This window comes from Rhinopithecus bieti, unplaced genomic scaffold, assembly GCF_001698545.2.
Source record: "Rhinopithecus bieti isolate Rb0 unplaced genomic scaffold, ASM169854v2 scaffold_53274, whole genome shotgun sequence".
NCBI lineage: Eukaryota > Metazoa > Chordata > Mammalia > Primates > Cercopithecidae > Rhinopithecus > Rhinopithecus bieti.
In genome coordinates this window covers 384,273-407,994 of record NW_016820812.1, presented here as the reverse complement: position 1 = coordinate 407,994, position 23,722 = coordinate 384,273, and the positions used below count along the sequence as shown (strand labels likewise).

At 45.6% G+C, this 23,722-nt stretch overlaps 1 protein-coding gene across 4 annotated transcripts in view; it reads right to left on the bottom strand.

Annotated features, from left to right (window-relative positions):
• Window positions 1-23,722, bottom strand: part of EDAR (ectodysplasin A receptor) — a 93,532-nt gene that overhangs the window by 51,948 nt on the left and 17,862 nt on the right. Inside the window, exon 1 of one of the 4 annotated variants that reach the window (XM_017859937.1) lies at window positions 18,449-18,517. The exons of the other annotated variants lie outside the window; for them this stretch is intronic. Within the exon in view, the coding sequence (XP_017715426.1) occupies window positions 18,449-18,481 (33 nt within the window). The 5' untranslated portion in view covers window positions 18,482-18,517. Of the gene's footprint in view, window positions 1-18,448; window positions 18,518-23,722 lie in introns of those variants that run through there. 4 annotated transcript variants of the gene reach the window in all.

The following is a 23,722-nucleotide window of genomic DNA, read 5'->3' as shown; positions in this document are numbered from 1 at the left end:
TCTGGAAAATGGTGGTGCTCTTCTCACAGCTCCACTAGGTAGTGCCGCAGTGAGGACTCTGTGTGGGGGCTCCAACCCCACACTTACTTTCTGCATTGCCCTAGTAGAGGTTCTCCATGAGGGCTTCACCCCTGCAGCAGACTTCTGCCTGGACATCCAGGCATTTTCATACATACTCTGAAATCTAGGTGGAGGCTCTCAAAGCTCAACTCCTGTCTTCTGCACCCCTGCAGTCCCAACACCAAGTGGAAGTTGCCAAGGCTTGGGGCTTGCATCCTCTGAAGCAATGGCCTGAGCTGTACCTTGGCCCCTTTTAGCTGCAGCTGGAGCTGGAGTGGCTGGGAATGCAGGACACCAAGTCCTGGGGCTGCACAGGGCCCATGAAACCATTTTTCCCTTTTAGGCCTCTGGGTCTATGGTGGGAGGGGCTGGTATGAAGATCTCTGACATGCCCTGGAGACATTTCCTCCATTGTCTTGACTATTAACATTCAGCTCCTTGTTACCTATGCAAATTTCTGTAGCCAGCTTGAATTCCTCCCCAGAAAATGGGTTTTTCTTTTCTACCATATGGTTAGGCTGCAAATTTTCCAAACCTTTATGCTCTGCTTCCTTTTTAAACATAAGTTCCAATTTCAAACCATCTTTTTGTGAATGCACATGACTGAATGCTTTCAGAAAAAGCCAGGTCGCATCTTGAATGCTTTGCTGTAGAAATTTCTTCTGCCAGATGCCTTAAATCATCACTATCAATTTCAAAGTTCCACAGATCTCTAGAGCAGGGGCAAAATGTCACCAGTCTCTTTGCTAAAGCATAGCAAGAGTGACCTTTGTTTCAGTTCCCAATAAGTCCCTCATCTCCATCTGAGACCACCTAGACCTGGACTTCATTGTCTATATCACTATTGGCATTTTGGTCAAAATCATTCAACAAGTCTGTAGGAAGTTCCAAACGTTCCCATATTTTCCTGTCTTCTTCTGAGCTTTCCAAACTGTTTCAAACTCTGTTATTCAGTTCCAAAGTTGCTTCCACATTAGCAGTACCCCACTCTGCCAGTACCAATTCTCTGTATTAGTTCGTTCTCACACTGCTATAATGATACCACCTGAGACTGGGTAATTTATAAAGAAAGGAGATTTAATTGACTCACAGTTCGGAATGGCTGGGAGGCCTCAAGAAACTCAGAATCATGGTAGAAGGCACAGAGGAAGCAAGGCACGTATTACATGGTGGCAGGAGAGAGAGAGAGTGTGAAGTGGGGAGCGCCAGACACTTACCAAACAACCAAATATGAGACCTAACTCAATATATCATGAGAACAGCATGGGGAAAACCACTTTCAATATCATGAGAACAGCATGGGGAAAACTGCTCCCATGATCCAACTACCTCCCACTAGGTCTCTCCCTGGACATGTGGGGATTACAGTCTGAGATGAGATTTGGCTGAGGAAACAGAGACAAATCATCATATACTAAAAAGTAGAGTTGGCCGGGCATGGTGGCTCATGCCTATAATCCCAGTACTTTGGGATTCTGAGGCAGGATGATCACTTGAGGCCAGGAGTTCAAGACCAGTCTGGACAAGATAGTGAGACCCCCCCCCCATCACTAAAAAACTAAAACATTTAGTTAAAAACACATATGTTTTTAGACAAAGTCTCACTCTGTCACCCAGGCTGGAGTGCAGTGGTATAATCATGGCTTCACTGCAGTTTCGACCTCCAGAGCTCAAGTGATTCTCTCACCTCAGCCTCCTGAGTAGTTGAATCTACAGGCTTGCAACGCCATGTCTGGTTAATTTTTTTGTAGTTTTTTGTAGAGATGGGGTTTCCCCATGTTGCCCATGCTGGGGTTGTACTCCTGGGCTCAAGTGTTCCACCTGCCTTGCCCTCCCAAAGTGCTAGGATTAGAGGTGTGAGCCACCAAGCCTGGCTAACATTGGCTATTTTTAATAAAAGCAATAATACAAGTATTAATTATTCTAAAGAGAAAAACAATGCATTAATATTCACATGTATGATATCTGATCATTTTGCTTTTCAGTTAGTGGGAAGATACAGCTTGGGCATCTTGTGCTGACGAACAGCTGTGTTTGGCCTGAGCCTGCAGTTGGCTCTGAATGATGTTGCCTACTGCGTCCCACAACTCTATGGGGACATCCACTTCCTGCTGCCATCAAGTCTTAGAAAACACCCTCCAAACCAGTGCATGACTTGCAATTAATTGCATCATAAAATCTTTTTTTTTTCCTAAAAATGTGATGAGATTTCTCCCTCTTGCCCATAAAACATAATCATCTGAGGTGGGAGAATTGGTTTGGGGCTGCAGGAACTAATCACCCAACCAGAGAGGCCACTGAACCCCGGTCCTGTGTGCCATATGGAACATGCATGTCCTTATTTCTTCTCAAACTCCAAAGAGAAAGAGTGACTCAGTTATGATGATGATGTATGTAGCCAGTGATTTATCATGGGCTAGGTCTTCATGGTGCCTTAGAAGCAGATGTGACTGGAAAATAACCTCCGAGTAATATGTCCCTTCCAAATCAAAGATTCTATGATCTCATGGAGGCCAATGCCCTCATTTCCTGAGCTTTTTGAAGTAACAAATGTATTTGGGAGTAGGGGGAACTGTGGAGACTGGGTGAAGCAAACTGGACAAATCAATTGTCAGACGGTTTATTCATTGAGTGTGGCCTGGACATGGTGCCATGGGGAGGGGCACTTATGACCCCAGGAGGGGCCTGTTGGCTGAAGAGTGAATGCAGCACACAAAGGGACGTATTCAGCCCTACAAGGCACAACAGATGACAGCCATCTAAGATGTCATGTCTTTTTTCTCTTTCTTTCCCTTCCTCCCTTCCTCTCTCTTCCTTCCTTCCTTCCTTCCTTCCTTCCTTTCCTTCCTTTCTTCCTTTTCTTCCTTCCTTTTCTTCTTTCTTTCTTTCTCTCTCTTCTCTCTCTTTCCTTCCTTCCTTCCCCCTCCTCCCCTCCTCCCTCCTCCTCCCTCCCTCCCTCCCTCCCTCCCTCCTTCCTTCCTTCCTTCCTTCTTCCTTCCTTCCTTCCTTCCTTCCTTCCTTCCTTCCTTCCCTCCTTCTTTCTCTCTCTATTCTCTCTTTCTTTCTTTTTCTCTCTTCTTTTTTTTGACAGGGGGTTTTCAATCAAGCATAGCTCACTGCAGCCTCAAACTTTTGGACTCGAATGATCCTCCCGCCTCAGCCTGGAGAGTAGCTGGGACTACAGGTGCATGCCACTGCCTCTAGCTAATTTAGATGTGATGTCTTTATGTAGAGCATGTTGTATCTCTGTTAACAGGGCTGATGGTGTTTAACAGCACTTGAGCCAGCCAGGGCCAGATCAACCAGGGAAGCACAAGAGACTGTTTATTCGTTCATATTCTGACATGATGTGGCTGAAAGCTGGACAGTGTGTGACTTCATCCTGAACACCACAAGGCTCCACGTCTGCATTCTGGATGTAACACACAGCCATGTGCTGTTCCCTCTGCTCTGCTGGAGCTGCCCTCAGTCTTCTCCACATCCCTGCCCTTGCTCCCTTCATGAGTCCAGTTCTCCAGGAATCAGACCTTGGGTTGGAGATGTAAGTGCAAGATATTTATCAGAAAGCTTTGGAATCAACACTGTTGGCACAAGGGGCAGTACATTCTCAGCACAAGGATGGCCCTACAGAGCTGTCCTGAACTGGAGCAAGGGGCCCAGGCCTTCACACATCCACATTAACCAGGTCCCTAGGAAGGGGTGTGACCTTGCATGAGGCAGGCTTCTTCACCCAAGGGCAATTGCCAGGTAGGGGACTCAGCTGCAGCCTTTGTCTGTTGTCCATTGTCCAGCATCTGGGAGCACTGATGCTTCTGTATTGAAGGGACCACTTGTGAGCCAGGCCTCTCATAATCCAGTTATGTCTTGCATTTGCTCACCAGGCTGATAACTACCTGCCCTGGGGGTTTCTCAGCATCCTGAGAGGATTCTATGTAACTTGAAGCCTTTTTTCAGAAACCCATCTTTCCCCTTCTCCTGGTTATATGAGCTCAGTTCCCCCTGTAGCAGCTGTGTCTTGGAGGGTCTTAATATCGGTCTTCTGCATTTGTCCAGGCCAATGCCTTGTAATTCCAACGACCACACTACTGTACAGGTACTGAAGAAACTCTGAACTTAGCAAATGGTCACAAAGAACTGAACCATCAATTATTTCTGTTAGCTGGGCAGCATTGTGTCCAAGGTCATACGGGAATTCGACCAGAAAGGCCAGGATGTCTTATGTGATTATTGTACTAGCAGGTAGTGAACCCCAGGAAAATTGAAATGAATTTAATATAAAGCACAACTTGATGGGAGGGGCTTATTCTTGTCAAAATTTAAATGTGTGTTTAAATTTATTGTTCCAAATCCTATATGCAATCCTGTATAGATATTGGCACAGGTATAAAGGTGATACGGTTTACAGGGAAGGGCACTGGGTCAGGATGGGGCCTTGGGTAAGACACCTCACTAAAGCCTGCAATTTCTTTAACTGTAAAATGAGGGTCTTATACTAGATCATTCTAAAGGTTCTTCCATTTCTGCTAGCCCATGAGGTTCTTTTAGATCTATGATATGTAGCGAAAGCTCTTGGCAACACTGTATCAGAACCAATGCCTGTGTTATGGACTATCTTCTCAAATCACAGTTATATTCCAATTAATTCGGCAGACATTATGATCTTCACAAGGTCTCTTGACGTACCAAATGGTGTGCAATGATGAGTAAGACATAGACTTGCCCTTGACACTCTTACAGTCTAATAAGAGGGCTTAGATCCTAGACAAAGGACCATGCAGGCAGGACCAAGAATATTTTCACAAAGAAGCAAAAGCATGTTTTTTTCTTCTCTTGTTACTGCTTTGTTTTTTCATTTGTTTGTTTGACAGAAGGTCAAAAAGGAGAAATCACATTGCCAGTTAGGCACATTGAAGAAAGTTTCATTGGTGAAATGGTGGCATTTGGTATCATTGCAAGGACCTGAAGGAGGGGAGAGAATTTCAGGTATGAGCACCATGCGTGGAAGGTCCAAGGTCGGGAGGTGCAGGTCCTGGGGCAGCTCGTTTATTGATTTGGTTGAAACAATGGGTTAATGTGAAGGGGATTGGGAGATTGGGTAGAAGGTAGTTTGGTGACTAATTACAAAATACCTTAAATATCAGGATTTTGTTTCCTTTAAGTACACAAGATAGGAGAGGGGGATTTCTGAATAATGAGGACATGATATATTTTTTTAAATACTCTGTTATACAGACTAGGAAGGTTCAGTTGATCTGACTTTAATTCACTGTTTCTCTCTTCTACAGCCTCCAATACACTGTTAAGCCCTTCTGGTGAATTTTTCATTTCAGATATACTTTTCACTTCTAGGATTTCCTTTTTAAAAAATACTCTCACTTGCTCTGCTGAGATTCTCCATCTATTCACTGATTAAATCCAACTTTTTCTTTAAATCCTTGAACATATTAATATGAGTTGTTCTAAAGTCTTAGTTAATTCCAACATCTGGATTATCATGGGCTCTGTTTCTATTGAATTCATTATTTTTGGATTATGGGTCACATTTTCCTACTTCTTCATATGTGTGGTAATGTTTTATCATATGCCAGACATCGTAATGATATGTGGAATCTACTTTAAATAGCACTGAGTTTTACTCTGGGCAAGTGTCAAATTACTGGAAGATCCTCCTGAACCTGTCAGGCTTGACTTTTTTCTTTATTAGGGTTGGTCTATTTATGGTTTTGCTTTTAGTTCCAAGGCATTATCCTTATTCCTGAGGTATAGACTTTCTGAGGTCTTTTTTTTTTTTTAATTTTAATTTTTGTGTTTATGTAGTAGGTGTATATATTTATGGGGTATGTGAGATATTTTGATATAGGCATGCAATGCATAATAACCACATCATGAAAAGTGGGGTATCCATCCCCTCAAGCATTCATCTTTTGTGTTACAAATAATCCATCTGTGCTCTTGGAGTCTCTATTGAATGCTCAAAGTGGTGGCTGAGCTTTCTGCATTCTGGCTAAGCCGATGCTTCAGAATTGCCTATCCTTGTGAGGCATCTGAGCTCTCTGCTCAGCCCTTAGCCCACAACAGCTGCTCTCTGTTGTCTGCTAGCTTGTGCCGAGTCTTGGCCAAGACCCACAGGTAAACTTCATGCTGATTTCTGGAACTTTTTTCTGTGTAGCACTCTCTTCTCTGGTATCCTCTTCCACAAATTCTAGATACTTTATCTCTGAACTCTGCCTCTTCATTTCATTAAGACATCCTCCCTGCTTGGTCTCACTGCAGTCTACAAATTCCTTCTGGCTAGGAAGCCGGGGTGAATGGGTATATTTTACTTTTCTTAAGGATCACGGTCCAATGCTGTTTGTTGTCCAATACCTGACGACAGTTGCAGTTACCTCCCATACTTGTCCAGTTCTAGAGTTGTTTTTGGTGGACCAGGACACAGTCAGATGATTTTCTAGGAAGACTAATTTGGTGGTGTCATTGTCTGATGAATGTGACTGATGAGACACTTGCAGCGATGTGAACAAGGACCCATTTGTTTCTGGTGGCGACAGAAACAAAAAGGAAGCACCAGAAAACTGGCGGGAGGAGAGGCCAGTTAGGCAGGAGAAAATGGTTCTGAGGCTTTGAGCCTTTCCTCTGCTCTTTAACACCATTTGTGTGCCCAAGAGTCAAATGAAGTTGAACCAGACTGGTAAGAAGTATCAAGAATATGGATATCCTTTGAAATAATGTTTTTCTACATATTATGAGTGAGACACTAAAGATTATCAAGATCCTAAAACTTCTGGCCGGCGCGGTGGCTCAAGCCTGTAATTCCAGCACTTTGGGAGGCCGAGACGGGCGGATCACGAGGTCAGGAGATCGAGACCATCCTGGCTAACACGGTGAAACCCCGTCTCTACTAAAAAATACAAAAAAAAAAAAAAAAAACTAGCCGGGTGAGGTGGCGGGCGCCTGTAGTCCCAGCTACTCGGGAGGCTGAGGCAGGAGAATGGCGTGAACCCGGGAGGCGGAGCTTGCAGTGAGCCGAGATCTGGCCAGTGCACTCCAGCCTAGGTGACAGAGCGAGACTCCGTCTCAAAACAAAACAACAACAACAAAAAAAAAACAAAAAAAAAACTTCTTAGGTTGCTCCTAAAAAGCATGATAAGTCTTCTAGGGTCAGACAAAGAGAATTAAAGGCGTCCCTCTAGTTGTATAAGACTATCCCCTCTACGATCTCTTGCTATAGTCTCTCAGTGAAGAAAAGTGACACACCTTATCCACCACCTTCTTATAAAATCCTACAGTTATAGCAACCTAGATAACATAGATGGCATTTCCATGCTGTGTCCTAGATCATTTTCTCTTTAGAATGGAAGATCCTGTTCCAGAGACCAGCAGCGGATGGTGGTGTGTGGGCAGATGGCTATACATCAAGACCTATACCCCAAGATACATGGGCTGCCATTTTCCCATATTAATGTATATGTTTACCATTTGAATAGCTCATTACTTAAAGGAATTTCACAGACATTCTGCAACCGACCTGCCCTCTCTCGCCCTGCTAACTTTGGACAGGTGTAGTGGTCTCTATCCCATTATGTGGCCACCAGTCCTGAAACTATCCTTGGAAAAGGCTCCCCACCCACTCTCCTTGGCAAAATTGTGAGCCACATGTTTTGCTCTTTTCATCTTAGTCAACGCTCATCGCACCCAGCCCTGTGCCTGGTATACATGGTCCTTGAATTCTATGTCTCTGTGTCTCTGTCTGTTTTCCTCTGTCCCATTCCCTTAGTAATCTTTATTCAAGCATCTGTCACTGGGAAGATAATCTTTTTTTTTTTTTTTGAGACAGAGTCTTGCTCTATTGCCCAGGCTGGAGTGCAGTAGTGCAATCTCAGCTCACTGCAACCTCCACCTCCCAGGTTCAAGCGATTCTCCTGTCTCAGCCTCTTGAGTAACTGGTATTACAGGCGCCCGCCACTGTGGCTGGCTAATTTTTGTATATATATATTTTTAATTGAGATGGGGTTTCACCATGTTGGCCAGCCTGGCCTTAAACTCCTGACCTCAGGTGATCCACCTGCCTCAGCCTCCCAAAGTGCTGGGATTACATGTGTGAGCCACTGGACCCAGCCAGGAAGATAATCTTATACAGGAACTCCCACCAGGCTGTGAGTGACTGGCACTTCTCCCCCAGGGAAGTGCTCACAACTAATTTTAATAATAGCATTAAAGGGTAGTGACTATAAGAACAGGACTCTGATGTCTGATTTCCTGGGTTCAAATCTGGGCTTAATTTACTAGCTGTGCAACTTTGGACAAGTAATTTAAATGTCTCTGTGCTTTGGTTGTCTTATCAGTAAAATTATGATATTTATAGAACCTAGGTCAGAATGTGAGGATTAATGAGATAAATTAAATGAGATGATGTGTATAAAGTATTTACAACAGTAAATGCTAATGAATACAAGGTAATATAATTATTTTCCAATTATGGAAGAATTAGAAAATAAAAGAAAAATATAAAGAGGAAATAAAACCATAACCCATCAGTTTTGGGTTTTGGCATTTTCTTTCAGTCCCTTATTTGTAGAGATGTATATATCTTAAAAGATATATACATTTAAAAAAATGAAATTAGGCCAGGTGCGGTGGCTCACTCCTGTAATGCTAGCACTTTGGGAGGCCGCGGTGAGCAGATCACCTGAGGTCAGGGGTCGAGACCTGCCTGGCCAACATGGCATTGTGGTGCATGCCTGTAATCCCAGCTACTTGGGAAACTGAAGCAGGAGAATCACTTGAACTCAGGAGGCGGAGGTTTCAGTGAGCCGAGATCACACCACTGCACTATAGCCTGGGTGACAGAATGAGACTCTGTCTCAATAAATAAATAAATAAAATAACATAAAATAAAATTAGAGGTTGGGCACGGTGGCTCATGCCTGTAATCCCAGCACTTTGGGAGGCCAGGGCAAGTAGATCACAAGGTCAGGAGATTGAGACCATCCTGGCTAACATGGCGAAACCCTGTCTCTGCTAAAAAAAAATAAAAAAAAAAAAAAAAATAGCCGGGCGTGGTGGCGGGCACCTGTAGTCCCAGCTATTCGGGAGGCTGAGGCAGAAGAATGGCATGAACCCGGGAAGCAGAGCTTGCAATGAGCTGAGATCGTGCCACTGCACTCCAGCCTGGGCGACAGATCGAGACTCTGTCTCAAAAAAATAAATTAAATTAAATTAAAACACTGTTCGGGCTACTTGTGGTTTGACCATTTCATTCCCTATTGTCTTAATTATTCTTAACAACAGCCTTTTTAATGGATTGAAGTATCCCATCATATGAACAAGCCATAATTAAATCAACCCATCCCCTAATGTTTGCCCTTCAGGTTGGTTCCCAATTTTCACTATCATAAATACAGTTGCAATGAACATCTTTGTGCCTGGCTGGAGATGCCCTTTTTATACGTTCTGAAGAGCAGAAGTTAAAGGGCATGAGAGTGTTATGATGCCTGTAGAGGTGTCCTCTAAAACTTGGAGATGACCTTGGTTTGGTTTCAGGTAGGAACACCATTTGGTTTAGAATACTGGCATTCCTGATGCCACTGAAATCCCTCCATGTCCTCCGCTAGCGCTACACCAAGAGTCTCTCACGCCAGCAGGTTCTGATGTTTACCAGTGCATTCTAGGTAGCCAAGAAACTTCACATGACATTGAAATCTGGCAAGGCGCAAGGCTCCCTTGGGTGCTTTTCTGGTTAGATGGTTGACTGACAGTGAAATTTCCCTCATAGATGCTTGATTATGGGCAGTTCCTTCCATCTGCTCAGCCGCCTTCTTGTGTCACCAGAATTTGTTGAAAATATTTGGGTTATGATTCATTTTGCATATCCCTTCTTGTCCTGGACTTTTACGATTAGGATCCCAAATTTTGAAGCTCAGCAGAAAAGGCGAAGGCTCTTTTTTTTTTTTTGAAACAGAGTTTTGTTCTTGTTGCCCAGGCTGGGGTGCAATGGCACGATCTCAGCACACCGCAACGTCCGCCTCCCAGGTTCAAGCGATTCTCCTGCCTCAGCCTCCCGAGTAGCTGGGATTACAGGCGCCCACCATCATGCCCGGCTAATTTTTTGTATTTTCAGTGGAGACAGGGTTTCTCCATGTTGGTTAGGCTGGTGTCAAACTCCCGACTTCAGGTGATCTGCCTGCCTCCGCCTCCCAAAGTGCTGGAATTACAGGCGTGAGCCACCACGCCCAGCCAAGGCCCTCTAACTATGGGATTTGCATTTCTATACTTTCCCCAGGCCTTAATTCCTTGAAATCTAAGTGAGGTAACTGGCCTGGGTGCCACTGACAGCCAGTTCCAGCCCTCACATTGCAGCTCCACCAAATTTCTGGTGGGCTCCCAGGTAGCTGTTCACCTTCACTTCATGAGACAAAGCAAAGCCTGTTGTTTATCGGCAGAGATGACCCTGTTTGAACTCTCATGCGGAAGCCAAAGGTCTTAGTCACTGGTTTAGGAAGTCATGGGCAGGTAATGCCATCTGTTTGGGCATATCTAATCACTGTTTTGGTTTCTCATGACAGTCCTTCAAATAGAGAGCTATAAATCAAGTGGCCCCAGGCTCATGGAGGCCCCCCAGGGGGCTGGATGGTTCTATCAGGTTCTGCCTGCCATCTGATTTCTTCACCCTCCTCTGCTGCAGAGGTCCTCAGGCTCCATGCTTCTGATCCACAGCCACACACCTGGATAAACGTGGGTTAAGTATAGGTGCCTCCAACTGCATTTACAACATAATTGGTGTGGCCTTACAAACTATTTGATGCCCAAACTCCATCCCTCACCGGGCCTGCTCAGGGAGGCGAGCGGAGGTGAGGAGCCTCACAATCCGTGTTTTTTAATGCATCCGAGTTATTCCGAAGCAAAGGGTATTTCTTTCCTCTTTTGCTCCTCTAATTGATGCAGCTGTTGCCTAGCCTCATCTGCATTAAGCTAAATATTATGTTTTGTAACGTTTTGATCTTCATTAATTATAGCGCAGGAAAGCTGACAAAAGCAACCTGTCTCTTTAATATAAACAAGATTAATTGCACAGTTCCTGCACAAAATGAACTACCAGCCGTTTCACAAAAAATGCTTGTCTTTAAGCAGCCCTTCGGATTAAAAAAAATCAAAACTGTTACAGGAAGTGCCAGAGCTGCCAAATTACCATGCCCGTGAGCCTCACCCTCATTATCAGACTAAACGAACGCACACACCCCTGCACTTTCATCCTCCTCCAGGCCCAAGAAAAAGAAAGGCGGGAGAGAAAAAAAGGGCCTTTATACAAAGAAGTGTCTCTGAAGTCTGGAATGCACCTTGGCTGTTTGAAGACAAGATTTATACCTGACACCTTTCCTTAAGCTCACTGTTGAGACTCGCCTGTTTTCAAATCAACCGCAGACTGGCTGCTTGAGGTACTTCAGCTCGTAACGACCACATAATCTAAGATAAATACACAGGGAATTGCTATCACTTTCATTAATAACCATGAAATAGTCATTCCTTTAGCAGGAAAAAAAAAAAAAAAAAAAACCCAGGCCAGTGTCTTCCATGGGCTAAGGCGGAAGGCTCACAGGGTGGGTTTGCTCAGGCAGCGGGCAGAACTGGGGGGCACGGCAAGACACTGGACCCAGGACGCACAGCATAGAGGGCAGAAGGACAGTGGGAGGGCACCCCACGGCCACCCCATTAGCAATGGCAGAGCCAGGAGTCAGTCTCTGTGGTTAAGAGGCCCCCGTCCAGTTCTCAGGCCTCTGCAGGTGACTTCTGTTGGAACACCCCAAGATATCTGGCCCAGGAGACCTAAAGCTCAAGAGCAAGGCTTCTGATTTTGTCGAATGTTGTGACCTTACAGCCACTTGGAAGTGTCAGCCAGAGATAGTGGGCTTTCCAGGCTCATGGCTGGCTGGGAAATGGCACCAAGTTTGGGGCAGGTGACAACACAATTCATGAGAGAATCTGAGAGCCACATCCACATCGTAGAATGCCACTTCCCTGCAAGTCCTCATGAAGTGGCCTCCATGGCCAGTGGCTGAGGCCATTGGAATTGGCACCCATGAAGAACGCGGCACTGTGCTCCCAAAATCATGCTTAGAAAGTGGGCTAGAGCCAGAAAAATATGTGTGTCAACACCAGCTCTCTGTGGCTTCCAATGAATTCCTGACTCTGGCACAGTTAGAATCGTGATTAATGCAGTGTACGTGCGACATGCTGGTGGCAGGTGGCCCGAGGGAAGCCAAGGCTTCAGTAAAGCTGATGGGGCCATTGAAGGCCAAGTATGTGCAGAGGGGCAGATGATGGCCTACGGAGCCGTGTGGTCTGGGATCTGGGAACTCTCACAGCCTTGTGGATGGAGAGATGAACTGGTGTTGGAGATTTGTTTTCCCAAAGAGCAAGACACGTAGCAGAGAAATCAGAGCTCCCCAGTGTCTGTAATGCAGGAGATGCTGTGCTGTGACTTGGGGCTCTCCCTGATCCAACCCAGTGCATGTCCTCCTGGGTCTTTCACGAACAGAATATTGCATCTTTCAATGCTTTGTTTCTCTGTGATGCTTAAAACCTGTGCCAGGATGACTCAGGTTGTCAGGTTTCCAAGGGACCTAGTTCTCACAGCAGTCATGGGACTGAGGGGAGCTGGGGCCTTGGGGCTCCCCTTGGGAGCTCCAGCCAGGCCAGTGCCAGATGTGGCGTGTGCCCTGGGACTCAGCTCTGGATACCCGGTGAATGACTGCCGGGGCAGTGGGCAGTGGGGATTTTGCCTTTCCCCAGCGTACGTCTGCCTTCTGAGAGCCAAATGTCTGCAGGGGATTCAGGAGCGTGATGAGGAGTGCTGGCTGAAAATGAGAAAGACGTGTCTTCCGAGACACCAACTTTTCCACAGGTCTCTCAAGAAACTCAAGCCTTCTCTAAACACACTTACACATACATACGAGCACACACGTATCCAAGCAAAACCAACACCTGCCCTACATGACATTCTCCATCCTAGACCATGTTACGTGGTGCTATACTACATGGTCCCTTTCCATTTAAAACATGCTAGTCTGCAGCCACTCAGTCAATGTCATGATGCACTAACGCGGCCACGGTGGCTCTGAGAAAGCAGTGCCCTCCCAAGAGGGAGGCTGGGTGCTGGCCTATCCACCCTGCACACCCTGTGGCTGGGTCCACTGATAGGACAGGGTGCTAAGAGGAGTGGGGTGGGGATTCCAGCCCTGGTTCAGTCTGGCCTGGGTGTCCTGGCAACCACCAGTTGTCCCCGGGGTTGCAGTTTCTCTATTTGTCCACAGCAGCCCCAAACTGAGGATCCCCCAAGGTTTCAACTCTGTGGTTTTAGGATCTGGTTTGACACTTTCCTAAGAGATTGTCTGAACAAAAAAAGTGATCACTGCCTCAGAATGTTTAGTTGGGGGTGGTCTATGTTCTCAAGACGCTCTTGCTGATGAATGCCTCTATGGGTTCACCTGCGGTGCTCCCCCAAAATACAGGATACCAGAATTTTTCAGATCAGGCAAAGAATGAGTATAATCTGGAATGTTTGGAAGATGGGGGCATGAGGAGCCAGGGCAGGGTGCACACCTGTCTCTGCTGCCCGTCAGCCAGCAGAAGAGTGGACGACAACTTCCACCACACTGGCTCAGTCACTGATAGGCTTTTCCATTTTTTTCATATTTTCCTGATTATAAAAACAGTATATACTAATTGTAAAAAGTTTTCAAATATGTCAAAGTATAAAGAAGAAAACTAAAAATCACTGCTGGTCCTACCATATGGAAACGTTATTGAGATTTTGATATATTTTGTTTTATTATGTATAGATATATAGATACATCATTAGGAGTCATATTGTATATTGAGTTTTGTATCCTGTTTTCTTAATGATTTAATGAGCCTCTTCATTTGAAATACTCTTCAGGAACATGGCTGTATAGTATTCCACCATGTGGATGTACCAAGAGTATCCCCCAAGGCTGGACATTCAACTTTATTTCAATGTTTTTCGCTATTATAATGAATGCCACAACGTACATAAAAGACACAGTGGACAGACTTCTAATTATTTCCTTAGAATAGAGTCCCAGTAGTCGAATTGTTGGATCAGAGGTCAGGCGTATAAATGAATGGCGTGTGAGCACACATGGATGCAGAAATGCTCGGCCACCTCCCGACCAGCACTGGAGCAGGCCCTGCAGAGTGGCTCCCGCTGCAGAACCTTTGGGCCTGACACTGACTGGGTTTTGGAGGCCCAGAGAGAAAAAGAAGAATGACCACAATTTTTAATGAAAGAATAAAGAAACAGATTCAAGAAAGGGAACAGTTGCCAGCCCTTTCCTTCCCTAAATAATTAAGAGAGGGAGACACACTGCAGCCTGGGGACCTCTGTCCTCAGGACACACTAGTCTAGGCTGTCCTCCCCTCGCTCACTCAGGGGCATCCGGTGCACCCACCAGTGGAGGCAGGCAGGGAGGAGCCAGCATTGGAGCACAGCTTCTCTGGGACCAGCCACCCTCCTTGGCTGTCCTGCCCTGCTCACAGCCAGGCCCTCTTCAGAGGGAGGTAGAGCTCCTGGTTCCCGCTGCCTACATCAGATTTATGTGCCAAAGGTCGAACTACTCTTTTGATTATGGACGTTCTGCAAAAACAGACACTTACATTAAATAAGCACTCACTGGCAGATGGTGTTATAGTTATGTTTTCTTTTCTGAAACTCTGTGGTCAGAATGCATTCATTCTCATGCAAGGGGCCTTGGGCTCAACTCAGCCTTGGGTGGGCGCAGAAAAGCCTGGGGGAGGCTTCCTGGAAGAGGTAAGAAGTGATCAGGCCTGTGTTGGGTCTTTTAATCTGCTGTTGCTCTCTCATGGCCTAAGCCCGGGGAGAGAGACCCTTGCTTCACACTAATGGCCCCTGTGCTGGAAACGAATGGAAGCAGTGAGTCCATAGCAAGCATGGCTGGGCCAACTCTCATTTTTCCAAGTTAATATTTGTAAGAAAAACTCTAGTTGTGTTCAGGGAAATCAAAGAGGGAAAGCGCAGCCGTAAGTTAAGTCATGAGCTGTTTCTCCTGACACCTCTCCCAGAATCTAACAGTTTGGATAAAATCCTGGATGGACTTTTTTCCTTGTGTAAATCACAGAAGGAAATCCACAAAGATGTCCAAGTGAGACTGTGAACTCCCTGTCTAGGCAGCCCCCCAGGCTTTCCTTAGGGTTTCCTGATGGCAGATAGTGCATTGCAGATTGCATTGAGATGCTCAGACACTTTCACATCCTTTCACACATGTGAACCAAAGTTCATTCCCAGGAAAATCTTATGAAATAGATAGGTTGTGTTGTCCCTGTCTTACAGATAATGAAATGGAGGATTAAAGAGTTTGGGATAATTGTTAAAGCTCAAACAACCAGTAACTGATGCAAAAGGAACGCAATCCAAGGGCCTTCCGTGCAAAGGCCACCTCTTCCTGGCATGACACCATCGCACACACACTCTTTTCAAGATCAACCGCAGTACCATTCTGTCCAAGAGATTCAACAGAGTGATGCTGAATTAAAAGCACAAATCCAAAGATCCTCACTCTTCAATGGTTTTATCAAAGATCTACAAACAAGAGATCTGCAGACAATCCCAGTGTTGTTCTAAGATAAGGAGAGACAGCTGCAGAGATGCCAAGGACAGGGAGGGAGGCTGACTGTGCACTTGTCTTACCCTTGTCAGGAACATCTGTGCCAGCGATCAATTGAACTGAATAAAGTCCAGTGGCTCTGTGTCAGTGAAGTTCACTCATTGTCACTTGTAAGTCCCCTGTCCAGCCCTGCAGAGGCCACAAACCGCTGTACACCCCTAACTTCAACCGCTTGAGTGTGTGCACGAGTCGTACAACAAAGACATATTCCAGTTTTGGGAAAATACATCTGAAGTTTTACATGATGTATTCTTATCTGAAATTCTGTGGCCAATGTAAAAGGGCTACATAAGCAAAAATCATCACACACACCACACACTGTTAAATTGTTCATAGCAACGATGAGAAAAGAATTCAGTTTGCTTTCAAGGGCCCTTCAAAATCTGTTTCTAGGATGCCCAAAGCCGACGTTCTAAAATTTAGGAAGATTCGAATTGTAAAAATTGCACAAGGGCATTTAAAATAAATTAAGCTTTCTATTTGAAAGTGGATTCACGTGCACTTGTTCGTGATAATACAGAGATAATACAGATAATACAGAGAGATCCCATGTCCCCCATTACCCAGTGTACCCCAATGGTTTCGTCTTGTAAAATTACAGGATGATAGCACCTGCACAGTCACGTGTGGACAGCAATATAGTCAAGGTAGAAGACAATTACCAGAGGGTTTTTAGAGACTCCATTTCATAAAACTCCATGATCTGCAAAAGCCAGCAGCCCTCTCAACAGAAGAATGAACCTGGGAGCTCTGCAGAATGCTGCGGCCAATTCTGGGCAATTCCCAGGCTGTGGGTATCACAGGACTGCCTGGCCTGGGGCCTGCAACCTGCAAAGAGGGGCCCTTCCATCTGTAGACTCTTCCTTCTCTTGGGAAGATGAGGCAGAGGGAGGAAAGTGTGAGCTAGCTGGAGAGACACTCACACACTCAGAAGCAGATGACCATGGACCGAGGAGCCAGTAGGGTCAGCTCTGGCTGGAGCACGGGCCAATCCCGGACTCACTTCTTGGACCGTTTTCCTCAACCATCAGCTGAGGCAGCTGAGCCTGGCACTGTCCAGGACTATGGCCGCTGTGGCTGCCGAGCCTGAACTGTGGCCAGTGTCCCTGAAGCACTGAGTTTCTCATGTTAATGAATTCTACTTAATTTAAATTTAAACAGACACATGTGGCTGTGCCTACCCCACTGGGCAGCACAGAAGATAGTCTTTCAGATCGCTCCCACCCCCTGAAATGTTCCTATAATTAAAAACATCCAGGCTTATATAGATGGGGCATGTTTTTTATTTACTCCTGGGGAAACTGAGACTCTGAGAGATCTAGGACTTTTCTGAGGTCCCACCGGTGAGCTGTGCTACAGCCAGAAGCCCCTGCCAGGTCATCTGGACTCCACTTCAAATCTCAGTCTCTGCCACGTGATGCCACGGCTCAAAAGCAGTCCCACTAACAGGGAACTGTGACGAAAAGGGATCAGGTCATGGAGCTGTTCATACTTCCCTAGACTGAAGAGGAAACCCAAAATATGAGAAATAAAAATCCCTACTCTAAGAGGAAATCGGGTACTTTGGGGGAAAAAAACCCCAACAAAATCCAAAAACCCAACCAAACCACAGTCACCAGTGAGTGAAATGAGGATAGTCTTTTAACAACAAAAGGACTGCTGTTTAAAGAACTAGCTTTCTCTGAGCAAATGGAGCAGCAAATAGCACTCCAATTCCAGAAAGAAAAAGTGCTGGAGGCGTGTCCACAGGAGAGCTTCCCAGTGCTGGAATCCACACTCTCCCTTATGCCACACTCGGTGCTCACTAAGTGACAGCAGGCAGCAGCCGTTGGCTTGATTCTACCCAGAGAGCTGAGGTTCCTAATCAGAAGACCTTCCAGAGAGCCACAGACCCCAAATGTTTGGAAATAATTCCACAAACCGTGTAGCATGACAAAACATACTTAACAACAGCACATCTGGAATAAGGAACAATTCATTAATTCTAATTAAATCATATAAAGTTCAGCTTAACATTAGAATTTTTTTTAATGATCTAAGACTCTCTTCAAAAGCACAACTTGCCTTTTACGTGAACATTCTAAAAACTTACTTTTATATTCCCCCGAACATTTTTTAATTATGCCACCCACTCAGAAAAGTGTGTGTGTGCGTGAAGCACGTGTGTGTGTGTGTGTGTGGGTGTGTGTGCGTGTGAAGGGTAGTGTTTTTTTTTTTTTTGAGTGTCCAGAGTGTCATGATTACATCTTTTAATGATAATAAATGGGCCAGGTGTGGTGGCTCACGCCTGTGATCCCAGCACTTTGGGAGGCAGAGGCAGGCAGATCACGAGGTCAGGAGATCGAGACCATCCTGGCTAACATAGTGAAATCCTATCTCTACTAAAAATACAAAAGCAAAATTAGCCGGGTGTGGTGGTGGGCGCCTGTCGTCCCAGCTAGTTGGGAGGCTGAGGCAGGAGAATGGCGTGAACCTGGGAGGCCGAGATCACGCTACTGCACCCCAGCCTGGGAGACAGAGTGAGATTTCATCTCAAAAAAAAAAAAAGATAGTAAACGACCCAGTTGTTCCCAGATACAGGTCTTTTGGGGAGATAAAGACATTACAGACAGGAAGATCCTTAGAAGGTATTTACCCCATCAGGATTTTCTCCTCTTTGGCTCTATTGGCTTTGGGTCTTTTCCTCTTACCTTTGGGTGTCTGTGTGCCTCCTTCCTTCTCATTTGGGTGACTGCTGCAGTGGGAGAGCTGGGCACCTTCCCTAGGTGTGTAGTAATTGGGGTTTGATGTAGGAGAGGTGTGACTGCTCTGTGCATTGATGTGGTGGTGGGGGGCTGGGATTTTAAAACATCACAGGAAATTCAAGATGGGCCTTTTGATGTGCAGCACCCTCCCCTCCCCTCCTGCATCATGTACTCTCCCTCCACCTTTCCCTTCTGTGCTCCCCCCTCTCCCCCCCAGGCAAAGATGTATTTCCTGGAAACTGGAAAAACCAGGTACTATCAACCTCAAATCAGTGCCAATTAAATTCAGTTATAAAATTCGGGCCTTGTCCCTCATCTCTGAGTGACACCTTCCCTTTTACAACCGGGGCTGTTAATACCACAATTAAAACATTCAGTATCACCATATCCTTGGATCTAAAGCAGTTTATAGCCTTGAACTTCTGTAAAGAAAGTCATTAACATATCAAGGTGTTTTGATAAGACCAACTTTGAAGCAAGCCTCTCCTCCTGGTCTTTTATCCCCTCTGCCATCTTATGTATCAAATTTCAAGAATGCAAAGACCTATCTGCCTAGCATGTTGTTGCCTACTCAAGTTCTGTCTTTGTTATTTCTGTTATCAATATTTTAAAGTCAGATGATCTTTGCAATTAACACATGAACTTTGGGTGAAGGGTTTAGATTTACTATGCTGAGACTGGCATTAAGTTCCTTCAAAGCTTTAAGAAATGCAGGGGCATTGGAGGCCAGTCACAGGCGAAGCTCCTGTGGAGTGACTCCTCACAGGGCACAGGAAGTCCTATGCCTCATGTCACAGGCCCCAGTGCAGTTATGCAGGGTTAGAGCCTGTGGTCTCAGCCATACCCTGTGCTCCTTCAACCTGAAGACTATGAGGAAATGGTCATCTTCTATCTGGACAGAAGTCATCAGAGAGTTCTGCGGTGCCCGAGTGCATTCAAATAGTAAGGAAACCCTACTGACTTCAGGAACACTACTGTGTTTGGTTATAGGGTTTCTGAGAAAATGAGCTTCAGCTGTGTTGGCTCTGCCTGTGGAGAAGGGCTCCCCAAGCTACTGAGCCCACATGCAGGGCTCCCTGCTGGCAGAGACCAAGTGCCATCCCTGGAAGCAGGCACAGTAGAGGGAGGATTGACTGCCTGGGGACCACTATCCTTGGCTAAACTGCCAAGTAGGTCAAACAACTCCACAAACATGATGAAGCGAAAGGAAGTCAGAGCAGGACCCTCTTTACTGGAGTCTGTCCCAAAGACCAGCCAATGTGGTTTTGTTTTGTTTTTTGTTTTGGAGACGGAGTCTCACTCTGTTTCCGAGGCTGGAGTGTAGTGGCGCAATCTTGGCTCACTGAAACCTTTGCTCCCCAGGTTCAAGCCATTCTCCTGCCTCAGCCTCCCAAGTAGCTGGGATTACAGGCACCCGCCACCTTGCCAAGCTAATTTTTGTATTTTTAGTAGAGACAGGGTTTTGCCATGTTGGCCAGGCTGATTTTGAACTCCTGACCTCAATGGATCCACCTGCCTTGGCCTCCTAAAGTGCTAGGATTACAGGCATAAGCCACTGCACCCGGCCAAATTATGTTTTTGAGATCAAGTCCCTGGGATAATCAGTTGTAGGTTCATATTTCACAGGGAAAAACAGAAAAAAAAATGAAGACTATCAAAGGCTAGAATTTTCTTTTACTTCAATAGTTCATGTTGTCCCTGAGGTTGCAGCAAATGTGCTGTAGAAAATGGTTTGAGGGCTTGTGGGCTAAGAGCAGGAGCAGAGGAAGGGGAAGCCTGCTATTCTCCAGGCCTTTAAAGTTTATGTTTATGGCTCTCCTACTTGTCTTTTTATCCTTTTTTTATTATCAAAGAGGTTTACAACAGTCCTATGCACAAGAAGTGACTTCCTAGTTTTGCTGCCAAAACGGGGTGGCTATAAAACTTGAAAGAGCAGGGGGCTGTCCATGCCTGACAGAGTGTGTCTTTGTAGAAAAATTTAAGGTGATTTTGATCCTTTAATTGCTTCAATTTTACTTCATAAACCAATTTCTTTTCCCCTTATCCCTCAAAGCTTCCAATAACACAATCTATTGGGAAAAACTAGACGGTGGATTTCTGCTTGTTTGAGAGCTTCCTAGGTGGATATTTTTTAAAAGGAAAGTGAGAACCCACCAAGATAAATTTCTCTTCATGTAACAATGTTACTGAGAGCAGTGACTTCACAGAAACAAAAGATGGAAAACCCTCAAGATTAGTGAGTCTAAGACCTGTCAAATCCAGCTTTGCGGAGACAGAGGGCCCCAGCCACAGGGGTAGAAAACAGCTCATGCACACAGAACAGGATGCGTGGAGAGATCATAGAGAGACGTGTTATTGAGCCTAGGCTATGTGCCCACTGTCCCAAGAATGCCTCAGTCCCAGGCCCTGGGCGGAAGGTCAGCCTGGCATGCAGCTGAGTGCTGCACAGGGACAATATCATCTGATTTTCACAGCAACCACCTGGCGAAGGCACTGTCATTGTTCTCACTTTAGTGGAAACTGTCTCTTCTCAAAGTGGGGTCCACATACCATCTGCATCAGTACCGCCCGACAGCCTGTTGGAAATGAAGAACCTGGATTACCCTAGATCTACTAAATCAGGGCTGACCCAGACATACTTCAACATTTGAGATGGAATGCTTTAGCTCATAGGTCTCCAAGCCTTTTTTTTTTTTTTTTTTGGATTATGCATCCCGAACAGAAAAATAATTGTGCATGCGTCCTTTTGACTGTTGAAACTTTGCAAACCAGGGATGTAGCGTTTTCTGTTCGGTCTGGGGAGGTTTCCCCCTAGCAGTTCTAACCAGGAGGAGGTAACACAGAGCCCACAGAAACATTCTGGCTTGTTGAGAGTTGGAGCAGAAGGGTGGTAGGCATGCTCAGAGGGCAAGCCAAGGCTATGTAGGTGACCAGTCTGTTGCGCCTCCTGATCACAGGCATGGTGTCAGGGAAGAAGTGAGTTGGCACTTTCTTCTGCACTGCTGTGCACAGAATTTGCCCCCTTTACTCTGGATAGCCCTGGTAAAGCTGGATGCTGATACAAAAAGTCATCGAACACTAGGAAATAAGGTCATGTGGAAGGAAACTAGCTTTCCAGGGACCCAGGCCTGCCTGAGATGATGTCATCTCCAGGGGCGTGTATCTGAGCTTCACTCTGCTACGCACTATTTGGCCAAATCCCAGTCACGGTAGGGTTACACGTTAGCTTGCAGATTTTAGCCTGATAAAAAAGACAGCCACAAAGTTTATAAGACTTCATTGCTCTGTGGGACCTTAAGCAGTTTTGTTATCCTAACTTATTCCGTTCCTCAGATGCTCCTGGAATCAGCGAGGCCACCTCAAGGGATCCCTCATTAAGCAGCTGAATGAGTCCCTGATGCACAGTCAGTTTATGTTGTGTGACAGTCATGGTTTTAGCTCCTTGAGAATTGGATTCAACACGGCTGATGAAGAAAGAAGTCTCCCCTGCTCTATGCTGCTCTTGATCTCTGGCGGCTGACCCTTGACTTTGACAATCTTCTTTTTTTTCTGCTCTTCTCTCTGCCCTCAGCTCCAACCTCCGCCCCACCTGTTTTTAGATATGCACTTTGACTCTGTCTTTCCAAGACCTCACTTGAAATTACCCACTTTCTTGGTCTTGTTCTTGCTGCTATTGATCCGTATGTGCTGGCTAAGTTCAGATGGTTGTGTCTCCGGTGAGAGGAGAACGATTAATGAACTCAGGAATCATGCATTTTTCAAATGTTTACGGGCAGACACCACGCCAGGCCTCCAAAGGCATACAGGTCCTGGCCCCGAGGACTCAGTGAGGAGGTTGGCATGAAGCAGACCTTTATATGCTATTCACGGAGGGCTGTAAAAGGGGGGTCATTCTGTTTCAATTTCATTTTTATTCCCTTTATTTCTCAAACTAATTTTTCATTAAGTACAGGAATTTTGCTTTGAGTCATTTAAAGAAAAGATATTTATTAAGTGCTTACTAAAGGCACAACGCCATCTCTGTGCTGAAAGAATATAAAAGAAGTGAAAGATGTGTGAGCTGCAGTCCCAGCAGTCTCAGTAGCTAGCTGGAAAGACAGAAACATGTAAAAAAAAAAAAAAAAAAAAAAAAAAAAAAAAAAAAGTCAAACAAAAATACAGGCCATGCGCCTGTAATCCCAGCACTTTGGGAGACCGAGATGGGTGGATTACGAAGTCAGGAGATGGAGACCATCCTGGCTAACACGGTGAAACCCTGTCTCTACTAAAAATACAAAAAAATTAGCCAGGTGTGGTGGTGGGCACCTGTAGTCCCAGCTACTCGGGAGGCTGAGGCAGGAGAATGGCGTGAACCTGGGAGGCAGAGCTTGCAGTGAGCCGAGATCGCGCCACTGAACTCCAGCCTGGGCAACAGAGCGAGACTATGTCTCAAAAAAAAAAAAAAAAAAAAAAAACCCAACAAAACAAAACAAAACAAAAACCCCAAAATATTAATAACAATGCAAGGCAGTGTGTGATGAAGAGCTAACTTGTGCAGGGATCCAAAAAGGGGCAAAAGAATCACTGAGTTAGAGAACGCTTCAAGGAGAATCCAGAGTTCAATCTGGGTCATAAGAACATACAACTCAGATGTCTTTAAACATTTCTTTAAACACAGTTAAAAGTGGGGAAATTGCTAATGGAGGGGCTTGCCGGCCCAGCACAGGCTTTGGTGACGTCTGAGCCTTGGCTATGTGGGTGACATGATGAGTCTGGCTCAGAAGACACTTTCCCCTGTGGAAAATGACGGATAGGTAGTGGGACCTCATCCTGCAGAATGTTGCTGCTTGAACTTTGCACTGAGAGGGGAGCATCGCCTGGGAGCCCCTCAGAGCTGGAAAATCTCAGGTCCTACCTGAGGCCCAGTGGGTCAGAATCTGCCTTTTTAGCAGAACCCCAGGTGGTACGCATTTGAGTTAAAGAAGCTTCTTTAGGACACCAGGAGACATGAGATGTTTGGAGTCAGTGACGGGATGCGGGAAATATTTCAGGACTATTAATCTACAAATGGTGTGTAAAGGTTAGTGCGAAGAGAACCTGGGAGCCCAGAGTTCACCTAGGAGTCTGTTTCAGAGGCTGAGATATGAAGTGAGGAGGATCCTCACATTGCCTTGGTTATATGGAGGCACAGGGAGGGCAGGACACCAAGTAGAGATGGTCTGGGAGCTGGAGCCCCTGGAC